The 13064-nt window shown below is 54.7% G+C and overlaps 1 protein-coding gene across 1 annotated transcript; it reads left to right on the top strand.

Annotated features, from left to right (window-relative positions):
* Positions 1-4444: 4444 nt before the first annotated feature.
* Positions 4445-12520, top strand: LOC101784247 (endoglucanase 22). The gene is made up of 4 exons (XM_012844085.3): positions 4445-5108; positions 5449-5649; positions 5797-6051; positions 11509-12520. The coding sequence occupies exons 1-4, from the start codon at positions 4620-4622 to the stop codon at positions 12211-12213; spliced, it is 1650 nt and encodes a 549-aa protein (XP_012699539.1). The 5' UTR covers positions 4445-4619; the 3' UTR covers positions 12214-12520.
* The last annotated feature ends 544 nt before the right edge of the window (positions 12521-13064 follow it).

Below are 13064 nucleotides of genomic sequence, written 5' to 3'. Positions count from 1 at the left end.
AACTAAACCAGGTCCAACTCATCTACACTTGTGCTATAACAGTTTGAATTCGTTACATGTTTATCTCTATTATTTAACAGGGAAGGCTAGTGGTGGTTATGGACAACACTCACTAGTGAGACGAGGGTCGAGAGCGGTAGCAATAGAGTCAGTGGCGGAGCTAGAATCAACCTAAAGGGGGTGATGAGCATATTGTAATTAAGCTAATAAATACATAAGTTTTAGAGCTAAAGTACTAACTTTACATGAGACATACATGAGCATCTGAATGGAGTTAAAGGAATATGGCATACTTAAAGAACAAGACGTAGTGGAGCATTGCTTGAGTCAATCCCTAGCTGCAGCCAAAGTGGGGTGTGATAGTTTGGCGTAAGTGTAAACCAAGAGAGGCATAGAGATTGGGTTAAACTGATGGATTAATCTACGTGGTAAGATATAGATCTAGTGGTAAACAGTAAACTTACATTGCTAGCGTTTTCACATCTCCTAGGTTTGGTTTGCCTAGAATCTTGGAGGGTTCCATCAATGACCAAAGGACACCAACAACAGGAAGCAGCGATGTGGAGTGGTCGTTAGAGGTTTTAGGGCTTTGGGTTGGCGGAGTGGGCGTGTGCTGCAGGGATTAGAAAGTGGATATATTGGGAAGATGGCTGCACCAACGGAGGAGGCTGGCTACGGGCAAACCAGCCCGTGCTTGGTGTCAATGCTGGGATGTCAGCACAATGAAGTGAATAGTTTGCGGGAATGGCAGTGGGACGATGCCAAGCAGTGGCGGAGCAAGAACACAAATTAAGAGAGGACCATTAGAACTACTATGTTACTTAATATGCTCATTTGCTTAATAGGTGGTTAATGGATTTTGCAATTGGCAAGGGGGGCCATGGCTCCCTTTGGCCATGTAGGTCCTGGTCCATCAGTGATGCCAAGAATGGCTGGAGGAGTTGTTGGAAGTGGAGGAGCACGGCACTGTACGATAAATAGGTGTTAAGGGAGCCAGATGAAGAAGAAAAAAAACCGAAGCTGCATTCCTATCCCAGCTTCTTCCACCCAATGACTCCTTTTCACTGGCATATCCTCCTCTTCTATCATTCCTATAGCTTTGATCCCAAGCGCTCATACATTCATGCATGAATATAATGCAACCCTTATACATAGTAATAGTGTCGGTGGTCCAATAGCTTTCTATATACAGTAGCTAGCTAAGGGGGTGTTTGGAAGGGGTGCTAAACTTTAGCACCCCCATTTTCTTTAGCACATCCAAGGAGTGCTAAAATGTGCTAATGGGTGCTAAAAGTGGTCCCAAGCCCACTTTTTCCCCTGTTGCCATCCCGCATCCCCTCTCTCTCCTCCCCATCGCACCCCCGCCGCCCGATGCTTCTGCCTCGCTTTCTCCGCCGTGACCGCTTTCGCGCACCTCTCTTCCTCCCCGGCCTCACGCGCCTCCCACCGCACTCCTCCGCCGCCACCGCATCCTACTCCCGGTGAGGAAGCCACAGGCGAGCCCCTTCTGCGCCGCCCACGCATCCAGGAAGGGACGGGGCAGCTCCTCCCCGCGCCATCGCATCCCACTCCCGGCGAGGCCTCCGCAGGCGAGCCCCTCTTGCGCCATGTGCGCCACGAGTGCCTCGACCTCGCCGCCACCTCCGGCCACATGGGAGGTGCCGTGCCCGCGCTTCGCCGAAGCCTCCCCCACGGCGGCGAGGACACGGGCAAGCTGCTGGAGCTCGACCCAGCTTGGCGCCGCCGCTCCTCACGGGAAAGCTCACCGCTGAGGCCCACGCGCTGCCACCCCCGGCGGGAGAGCTCGGCCTGGCCTGGCGCCACCGCTCCCCGTGGGCAAGCTCGGCCCGACCAGCCGCCGCCGCTCCCTGCGGGCGAGCCCCGTTGACACCTCGCGCCCTCCCTGTGCGGAGTGGGAGCTCCACCACCGCTTCATGCCTCACCGGCGGAGGCCTCCACCGGCGGTCGATTCGGATCGAGTAGAGGAGAGAGAGATCAACCATGTGCATGCGGTTGGGGGAGTGGAGAGAGATCGACCAGAAGGACCATAGTGCGGGAGAGGGAATAGTGCAGGGAGAGGGTAGTGCGCCAGGAGGGAAGAAGGGGCATTGCAGTCATTTGCCACCAAAGATACTAAAGTTTAGCACACTATCCAAACATCCTAATGTGCTAAACTTTAGCCCTCCATTTGAGGGTGCTAAACTTTAGCACTTGGTTCCCAAACAAGACCTTAGTCATCAAGACTCTTTTGGTTGATTGGTAGCAAGTCCAGACAGGTTGATAAGTTGTTGATCTGTTCCGATCCGACCGTAGCTGTATTCAAGGAGCAAGCATGGACTTGAACCTATCGTCATGCTGCCATGCCGTTCTATACTTCTATGTATGCAAAGGACATGGCATGCATGTCGTCGAGGAGGAGGTACCGCGAGACGGTACACATACAGAGGCGTCCCGCTGCAACTCGATGCATGCCATGCTCTCTCGTCCATGTTGTCGTCGTCGTCGCAAATGATGTATGCGCTTAGTGCCTGCAACATGATTGCTGCTGGCAGTATAGGCTCACAGCTGGTATGCTTGTAGACAATGCAAGAAGGGGGAAAAATCTTAGCACGGTTAACATCCGAAACTAATCGGTTTGAGCCATGTGGTGATCACTATCCCTCTTTTTTTTCGCGCTTGTCCTCATCGCATTTACCGGGGCATGATTAATTAGCCCCGCGCCGACGTGTCAGGCAAGGCCGGCCGGGCGGATCCGAAGCGTGCTCGCGACTGGTCGACCTGCAGCACTACTGCACTAGCTAGCCCGGCCGCAAATGCAAATGTGAGCGACGCGGCGCGCGTGGAGGATCGTGCATGCCAGTTAATGTGCAATCCAGATAGAGATAGATGGATGGAATGGAAGGCACGCGCTCGATCGAGAGACCGCCCAACGCTGAAAAGCTTTCCATTTCGCGTACGTGCAGACGGACACGTACGAGCCGGAGCTCGGAACGGCGGCGGTCATGGCACTGCCCGCCAGCCGCGAAACATGTGCACGCATGGTGGCGCGCGCGACGTCCCCGGTGGACGGAGTAGCTGTCGCGGTAGTGGAGCCGGATCGAGACGCGTACGTGATCATCATCATCATGATCGTCGCCGGCGACGCATCGATCTGGTCGCCGTGCACGTACGCGGGGTCGCGGACACGTAGCGTGCCGCTGCCACCACCACGCGCGAGCGAACGTCCCGGCTCGATCGCCCAGGATAGATCATCATCGGTTGCCGGCGGTGATGTGGCGTGGACGTCATCGGAGACTAAAGAATATTTGGATGGCTTCGCGTTGGTCGCTGCTGCTATAGCCCGGCCGCTTCCGCGGGGTAATGTGGGCACGGCAACGCTAGCCATTGCAAACGAGCGAACGGCAGGTTAGCGTACGCACGAGCTGTTGGCTGTTGCATGTCGCGATAGTGGCCGCTGTTCCATTCCATCCACTCCTTTCGTCCGCTTCCGCTCGTCGGCGCGTCCGCAGAGGCTTATTCGATCGCACGCCTTCAACGCGGGGGACGCCTGAAAATGGATACTGGATAGTGGATACACCCTGCAGCTAGTAGGCGTTTACAGGTAGATGATGTTTTGGCCTAGAGCTCCGTTGTCGCGCGCTGCAGTACACGCCATCTGTCGAGGTTAGGATGATCGCTTTCGGATGCACACGGAGTACGTAAGGCAGACGTCACGAAGCTCATCGGATCCGGCCGCGGTCCAGCCCCCGGCCGGCCCTCCGACCAACTTCGTACGGCAGCGCAATTCATCCTCCCTCGTCCTCCTCCCTCCCCAAGCACCCGACACCCAAAATTGCTGCTCATCAGCTTGGTCCCCCAAGAATTTCACAGCAGCGGCATCAGGGCGCAGGGGCAGCAGGCAGGGTGGACGCCGGCCGGCGGCGTGGACTCAGGAGCATTGGCACGTCGGGGCGGTCAAACGAACGTAACCCACTGCACCCCTCGCTCATTCCATCCTTGCCACTAGCATTAATGCCGCTACCAACAAGCCGACGCCCCCTCTCGGTCGCCAGGCCGCGCGCAAATCGCCGATCCGCCCGCCCGCCCAACCACCCGCCGCGCGCCGCCCCCCCGGGTTTCACCGTCTAACCCAACCAGCCGGCGCACTCGCGGGAGGGTGAGGTGAGGGCGAGCTCGCGCTCCGGAACACGCGGTTTCAGGGCTGTCTGTCACCGCGCGCGCGCGTAGGTGTCGCGGGGGGCGGGGGAGTGTGCTCCGCATGCGCGGCCGCTGCGTGCGTGCGCGGGGCCCGCCGATCATTTCTCGCACACCTGGAAAGCGGAGCGCGCCCCGAGCGGCCTTGCCTGCGCGGATCGATCGCCAGTGGCTGGCTGGCTGACCCGGGCGCAGACAACACCCATCCGGCTCCGGCATCCGTCCTAGAGACGCAACGCAACGCAACGCAGACGCAGCGCAAGAATAAAGAGGAGAGGACAGAGGGAAACAGAGTGTGCCCGGCCCAAGGAAGAGAGACAGCCAAGCGAGACCGCGTCCTCCCCCCCAAATACCTGTACGCGCGGCGCGCCAGGCACTGGGAATTAGTACACAGAGCGTGGGTGCGGTGCGCGCGCGCGCTGGCCATGAGCCGTGGCCGCGCCCGGCGGCCGGCACCTGCAGGCAGCGTCCGCGCCGCCGCAATCCAGGCGCTCCTCCTGGTGGCCGCAGCGCTGCAGGCGGCGTACGCCGTCGCGGAGGCCGCCGGCGGGGAGGAGGAGCCGGCGGCGGCGGTGGACTACGGGGTGGCGCTGTCCAAGAGCCTGCTCTACTTCGAGGCGCAGCGGTCGGGGCGGCTGCCGCACAACCAGCGGGTGCCGTGGCGGGGCCACTCGGGCCTCACCGACGGGCTGCAGCAGGGGGTGGACCTCGTCGGCGGATACTACGACGCCGGCGACCACGTCAAGTTCGGCCTGCCCATGGCCTTCACCGTCACCATGCTCTCCTGGGGCGCCATCGAGTTCGGGGACGACGTCGACGCCGCCGGCGAGTGGGGACACACGCTCGAGGCCATCAAGTGGGGCACCGACTACTTCGTCAAGGCGCACACCGAGCCCTTCGTCTACTGGGCCGAGGTACCTCCGATCCTCTCCTACTGGCTACTGGCTATGGCTGCTATATCCTTTCTCCATCTTCTAGCTAGCTATACCTGCTACTGCTAGGCCTGCGTGCGTCACCATGTTCTTGCCACTTCGACGCACGATCCCATGGATCGATCGGTCGAGGCGACGAGAAAAGGGAAAGCCCGAGAGGCCTCGACACGCAGTCACTGCCCCCCTGGCTGCTGGGATTTACTGCCGCTTGCTGCTCGCTGCCGGGACGAGCGCGATCCATCCATGCGGCTGTAAAAAACGAATGATGACGGCCATTAATAGCATGACCCGAGCTGGCTCTGCTTGCGCGTGTGGCTGACAGGTGGGGGACGGCGACACGGACCACTACTGCTGGCAGCGGCCTGAGGACATGACGACGTCGCGGCAGGCGTACCGCATCGACAGGGACAACCCGGGCTCCGACCTCGCCGGCGAGACCGCCGCCTCGCTCGCCGCCGCCTCCATCGTCTTCCGCCGCTCCAACCCGCATTACTCCCACCTCCTACTGCACCACGCCCAGCAGGTGAGTCGTGTATCGATCGATTGATTGGGATATTGGATCGATTGCCTGCCCATCACACCCTGTCTCAGTTCCTCCTGGTATCCATCTCACTCTGTGTGTGTGTGTGTGTACACCGTACACGTACACGACGTACGCGTACGGTGGCAGCTGTTCGAGTTCGGCGACAGGTACCAGGGCACGTACGACAGCAGCATCGCGGAGGTGCGGAGCTACTACGCGTCCGTGAGCGGGTACCGCGACGAGCTGCTGTGGGCGGCGCTGTGGCTGCACCGCGCCACCGGGCGCGCCGAGTACCTCCGCTACGCCGTCGACAGGGCCGAATCCTTCGGCGGCGTCGGCTGGGCCATGACCGAGTTCAGCTGGGACGTCAAGTACGCCGGCGTCCAGGTCCTCGCCGCCAAGGTACGTCCGGACGCTTCCATCTCTTTTCCTGCTGCGTGCGATCGATCCCTTTCTTTCTTGATGATCACGAGCCCGCCCGGCTGTTTGAAATTGATCGAAACCTTCTGTCATTCTGTGAGCGCGCGTTCATCCCCTGCATCTTAGTAGTTTTTTTTACTGATTGTTATTACTGACGCGGCGGCGTGACGGTAGAATTTGGTGATTGCGTGCCCCGGTTGGTGTCCGGTTGGGTCTGTCGCCCCGCTTTTTTCACACCGTTTGAAAAGCTGGAGCGTGCACAGGCAGAGGATCGGACGTACGGTTCTCCCTTACGTCAACTCCCGTTGCTTTTTTCCAATTTTTAATCATCGCTGGTACCCTCAAAAGACTAGAGAATTTCCTTTCCGATTTTTTTTTTTAAAAAAAGGGTTTAAGTTTCGTGTCGACCAACCCTCGGAACAATTCTTCCTTCAGGACTCGGGTATGTTTCGAATCGCCATTAGAAAAGGCCGGAGAGCACACAGGCCGCTCTGATCCCTCTGTGGACGAGTAAAAATTGCGTTGTTGGGTGCCGGTGGGTGAGCCGTGCAACCAAGCGCCTGTGACCCAGCCGTGCAGAAACAGAACTTTATTTATCACTCCGTACTACGTAGAAGTGTAACCACGATCTTGGTTAATCTGATTATACTCCTAGGTAATTTCGCATGAGGGTCCATGCACTTCTCTTCTTTTACCGCAACAGAGCACGGTTGCTGCCGCCGCCGCTGCAGCCGCACGCACATCAGTTCCGCCATCAGTGGATGATGGGTTTCTTGCTTAACAGCGAGCGAGAGGGGAGTTAATGCCGCCACATGGCGTTATACTTTCCTGTCCCCCGAAAGAAACCCCCGTAGGATCCACCACACTCCGGCTCCGCTCGCTCAGCTATCACACCTCGCTTACAACAGGAAAGTCCGAATTAGCCCGGGCGATCGGAGAGGCGAAGCCACGCCCGTCCACGGAACTGTTGGGGCTGACGGCGACACGGGGGAGGAGGATCGAGATGGGTCCAAAAACGGAACAGCTCCGCCGCATCGTCGAATGCCATGGACCATGCCCCGCTTTCTCCACCGGCTGACCTACCTTCCTGTTGCAATGATGCTGGCGGAGAAGCCTGCGTGTGTGACAGTGTGAGCGTGTGCCTCCTGACTCCTGAGATCAGTAGGCGGGAGGAGTAGCTGATCCGGCTCCGGCCGGCCACATGGCTGGGCATCTGATGATCAGGAGGTGGGGAGCCTTTCGTCGTGCTGACAGCTGCGGCCGTGTGCCAATTCAGCCGAGGCCTTTTCGATTCTGTCCCCATCAGGCCAGGGCTCCCCTGCTGTAGGGTCTGGGGGTAACCTGACTAGTGACTCTTCCAGCAGGCTAGCCACAAAGTCCCCGAACAAGCTAATTACCCACCGAATTAACTCAGGTAGAGATCAGGAGTGAAGATGGAGACTTAGCTTCTAAGACATGGCACTGGCGCGATCACTTTCGACAAAGTTCAAGGTATGCATCGTCAAAGGACCAATCATCTCGCTTTACACAAACTACTTGGATCGGGAAGTTTACATTAGCAACCACGAAAGCAACATAGCTAGAAGAGTAGTTGCCCACCTGCTGCCTTAGCATCCGGCCCCAATTGGGGAATCTCAGCTCTTTTCCTCCATGCACATGACGGAGAATGTCATGTGCCGCCAGACATTCGTTCTACCAGTTCCAGGGCACGCGCGGGTCATACGGCCGTCATGCCGTCACGGTCGTGTACTCATGTATTTTGTATAATACCTGACCAGCAATGGACCACAAATAGGAACAACTTGCACACAGGACTACAGGACATGGTAGACGCAGGCTCTCAACTCCCCACGCCATGCCAGCTGCGAAATTCTTCCGGGTGAGGTGAGCAGAGCGCCATGCCCCAAGAGGCCAAGAGCCTCAAGGGACAGGCTCACCGCTGACTGACACCTCAGAACCTCCCTCTCTCACCAGTTGTAAACCACTACACCTACTAGCAGCGGTCGAGCGACGGCCGGCCCCGCGGGCACGTGGCCGCGCCGCGCCGTCGACGTGTCCGCCGGCCTGGCCGGCGCCGGCCGATCGAGGTCACGCGACTTTCTCCTCGCATTAAAGGTCAAGTTCGAGGTCGCTGTATCTGAGCTGCGCTACAAGCCTACAGACCGTTCCGCTAATCGACACGCCCGGTCGGTTTTTCCTTCGGGCACGGACAAAACGGCCACGAGAAATTTGGGAACCCCCCGCGCACGTTGCTTCATTTGTTTCCTTCCTTGTGGAGGGGCTACCCTTCCCGGCTAGCGCGCCTTTTGTTCGGTGCCTGGCGGTCGAGGCCAAAATAGGGCGGGCGGGGACACTCCCGGGATCATGGCGGCGAAAATGGCACGGCCTGCCTGCCTGCCGCACGTACGTACACTGGGGGTGGGTGGGTCAGGTGGGGGTTCGCTTCGAGCATCGGCACCTAGTTAAAGGATCCGGATGGAAGCTGACGAAACGTAGCCGTGCATGGCTTTAGATGGCCTGGCCTTCTCGGCGTGCCTGCCCATTTTCGCGTCAAGTTTTGTGCTCGATCTTCTCCTCCTCCGTGACGCCATGACTTGGCGCGACGGGCCGGACCCCCCGGCCCCGATCGAGAACGATATGCGCGTCGTGCTCGTCGCAGTCCCGGCCGGTTGCGCGACGTAGCTAGGCGTAGAGCTAGCTAGCGAGGTCGATCGCTGTAAGCTTGTATGCCGACGCGGAAATTCCACATGTCGCGACGGGCGTCCGACGTGGACGGGTGACCTGGATCGCCTGCCTCGCTGTCGAAGAACTGGTAGATAGTGATGCACTTGTACGCGCGCTCCATGCGCTTTGGGTCCGGACTCCAGAACCATTGCTTTCCGGTGCAGTCACTGTATGGACAGCTAGCTAGCCTGTTCTTCACGGAATAGATCGTGGTAATTCTCAACACATACATGCACACCGAGTTCAAGTGGAAAGATCGCACGTAAAGCGCTTTCTGGTCAAAAGAAAACTAGATAGTAGTGCTAATCAAACTAATGTGTGATGATAACCTTACATGCGGAACGTGCATGGTTATTGAATGTTACCTGCGCATTACCGTCGAATGAAAACTGGAAGCTTCCAGACAAAACTCTACAAAAAAATTATGTGTTAGTTTGGTACTACTGGTATCCGCAAAAAAAAAGTTTGGTACTACTGGTAATTATTATATAGTAGCCACTAATTTTCAGTGAAATATTTATATGAAATGCTAGTTTCTTTGAAGGCTTAAAATGCTGGTTTCTTTAATTTGAAGGTTTTAATTCATGGCCAGCTTGTGTAGATATTGGCATTTATTTTTTTTAAAAAAAAATATCAACTAATACCAGATGTTGACATTTTAGTTTGGACTTGATGGACAATACATGCTCAAAATATACCAACTTCCGAATTGTGGTATGATATAGAAAAGTAGGAAAAAAAAGATTTTTAAATGCCGAATTCTTGGAATGTTTTCAATCATGGCCAACTTGTATGTTCTCGATATTGGCATTTAAAAACAAACTGCGAACAACAGATGTTGATATTTTGTTTGGACTTGACCGACAATATGCTCAAAATACACATCAACTGCTGGTTTTCACCTCTTCTTATATATTTCTGGTATTTTTTTTGTAAAGAAATTGGGTGCACATAGCCTCATAGGAGCCGTTCCTTGCACAGTCACTCTGACAGCTGCACATATGACATATATAGCTGAAAATTTCGCTGCTAAATGCCGTGAAGAAACAAAACAAGAGGCGCAGCAATATTTTTATCTATTATATTTCCACAACGTACTTAACCACAACCAAAGTTTGTAGAGGGATTCATCTGCAAGCAATCAGGGATCCATGGTAGGAGCAGTACGAATCAACCGCAAATAATCCGACCCGTCCAAGCAAATGTCGCTATCAAAGTGACTGTTGGGCTAATACCATTCTTTAGCTTGGGCTCTTCTGTTGCCGTGTCAACGATCCCAAACACATGCAAATTAATTGGTGATGCCCAGAAGAAGAAAACGGAACAAAATATCCAGTTTCTGAAGTGAACGTTCATGGAATACAGCTAGGCAGCTAGCTGACGATCTCTCTGTCACCTTTATTTTCGCGCGCTCCACTGGTAGTGACGTCCACATTTATCTCCAGAGTCTTGACGTGTGCCCGAGCATTATTTCTCGCAAGAAGCTTCCGTGGCTCTATCAGGGGTAGCTAAGATGTATTTAGGGTTCCATAGCCTAGTATGACTTGTACTGATTTGTCTAAACCAAGTGCTACTACACACTATAGGTTGCTTCATATTTGCAAGCCCATCCGTTAACCTTGATACTCCCTCTATTCCAAAAATATATATATAAAGTGTGGATTGACTTTTCCTTTAAAAAGAAGTGTGAATCGACTTGACATGGAGTGCAATGCTTGTAGCAATAAAATCACAATAATAAGTAGTAGTTTTGAATGTCAACCAAACGATTTTTTTAAAAACTTATTACGTAATTGTTGATAAAAATAATAATATTCATAAATCTTGAAATACATGCACGTCTTATATAGATATAAATATTAGTAATAAAAATGGAATATCTCGCATTTATTATTCCAAGCTCGCATTCATTTTGGGCCAAAAGCTGGCGGGGCGGGATCTCCCTCCCGAGCTTTAAATCGGGGCAGCGACGTGGCCGCTGCTGGCCGCGCCGGTACGGCAGCAGTCCCACCACCACAGGGCCCCACCAGTCGGCGAGCAGAGCGCGTGGCAGCAGTCCCATCCCATGAGACTAGGGAGGATGGTGAGTCAGAGTCTCTCAGAGGTTGCATTGCACCGCGGCGGAAAGCGACGGCGGCCGAGCGAGTCGGGCCACCGTGCATGTGGCCCGTCGCCTCGCGCACCGACAGCATCCCTGCGCCGGCCGAATCAGTGGATCGGAGATCGCCGCGGGATCGGGTTCGCCTGTTCGATCGGAATTATCGAGCTGGATCGCAGTTCTTGCTTGCGAGCAGTTGCTTGATTGCTACTGTCTGCTGCTGCTGCAGTATCTCTGATTCTCTTCTGAATGCCGTTCAGGCCCTTTCAATGCAAAGTTTACACAGCGGCAGCCTGAAACCTAGCATTTGCACGATTTTGATTCGGTTTTTAACACGATTAACGCCTGAATCAGACTGAAAAAGATCGATTGATGGTTGGGGTTGCGCTGTCGGTGTTGATTTGACATTTGGTCAATCGATACAGTTCGGACACATGGGCACCGTCGTGCTGCATGCGTCCTGCTGACATTGATGCCGCCCATGCATGGTGTTGCATACTTGCATTGCATTTCTGTGTCACGATTGAGTCGTGTTACTGAGTTACCTACCTAGCAGTAATGTAAGAATGTAAAGATTGATGAACGAGTTTTTGGTTTCTACTCTGATCCAACAACAGCTGCTGCTGGAGGGCGACCCGCAGGCCCTGCCGCACCGGGCGGTGCTGGAGCAGTACAAGGCGAAGGCGGAGCACTACCTGTGCGCGTGCCTGGGCCTGAACGGCGGCAACGGCAACGGCAGCGACAATGTGGAGCGGAGCCCCGGCGGGATGCTCTACGTGCGCCAGTGGAACAACCTCCAGTACGTCTCCAGCGCCGCCTTCCTCCTCACCGCCTACTCCCGCTACCTCTCCGACTCGGCGGGGCCCCTCCTCCTCCGCTGCCCCCGCGGCGCGGCAGCGCCGGCCGACCTGCTGGCCCTGGCGCGGTCGCAGGCCGACTACATCCTGGGCCGCAACCCGCTGGGGCTCAGCTACATGGTCGGCTACGGCCGCCGGTACCCGGTGCGCGTGCACCACCGCGGCGCCTCCATCGTCGCGCACAAGGCCAACAACCGATTCATCGGGTGCATGCAGGGGTTCGACGACTGGTTCGGGCGGGGCCGGGCCAACCCCAACGTGCTCGCCGGCGCCATCGTCGGCGGGCCCAACTGCCGGGACGAGTTCCGGGACGACCGCGGGAACTACATGCAGACCGAGGCCTGCACGTACAACACCGCGCCCATGGTCGGCGTCTTTGCCAGGCTCCACCGGCTGGCCGCCGCCACGGCGGCGCCGGAGGGGTGCGGGAGGGGGACGGCTGATGAGGCGGCGGAGTGTAGATAAAAAGGATGGTTCCGGAGGCAGGGAAATTCTTTTTTCTTTCTCGTAATAAGCTTTAATTACTAGCTTCCATATAATTAAATTTTTTTGAAGTGTTAATATGAGAAAGATAAAGAAAGAGAGAGTTTTGATTAGTGAAAGAAAGAAAGAACAGGAATCATAGTGGAGGAATAAGGAGAAGAAAAAGGTGTGCAAAATTACCTATATGCTTAATGTCGTAGGTGTCTCAGAACTGAAAAGAAACTGTAATGTTTACTGGGAGAACAGGTAAATACATAGTCAAATAGACCATTACATGCATCTTTGTGTATGTTTGTTTTGGTTCTTGAGCTGATCTTTTCTTGGCGGGTGTTTCCGAAATCTGAATGTGGAGGAAATGCACTATGTTCTTCGTGCATGCCCCCTATGGCCATATGCGATCTGAAGAAATTTGCATACCTCTGGACAGTAATATGAAAACTTGAATTGTGCGCTTCTATTTCCCATCTCATCTGGGCCTACCATATATTACTCTGGGACAATAATAGCTTTTGAACTGGGCTTTCTCAATGTATCTTTGGACCTTGGTACCTTGCTCGTTCTTGTAAATTTTGGTCGATGGACAGAATCGACACAGTTTTAAAAAAATGCATAGTAATTAGGTATCTGTCCCTCAACTATTAGACAAAAAAAAAGTTTGAAACCTTTTGTGGGTTTACTGCCTTCAGGAGTTGCACCATCAAATACTCAAGCTCATATTTCAGTACATCTAACAGTCTATATTAGATTAAAGAGTCCTTATCGAATATAAGTTATAATATATAAAAATTGGAATTCTAAACATCCGAATTAAAAATCAAATAAATTAGCACTCT

Source organism: Setaria italica, chromosome II (genome assembly GCF_000263155.2).
Source record: "Setaria italica strain Yugu1 chromosome II, Setaria_italica_v2.0, whole genome shotgun sequence".
Lineage (NCBI taxonomy): Eukaryota > Viridiplantae > Streptophyta > Magnoliopsida > Poales > Poaceae > Setaria > Setaria italica.
The sequence above is the reverse complement of the archived record's forward strand: the minus strand, read 5'-3'. Positions and strand labels throughout refer to the sequence as shown.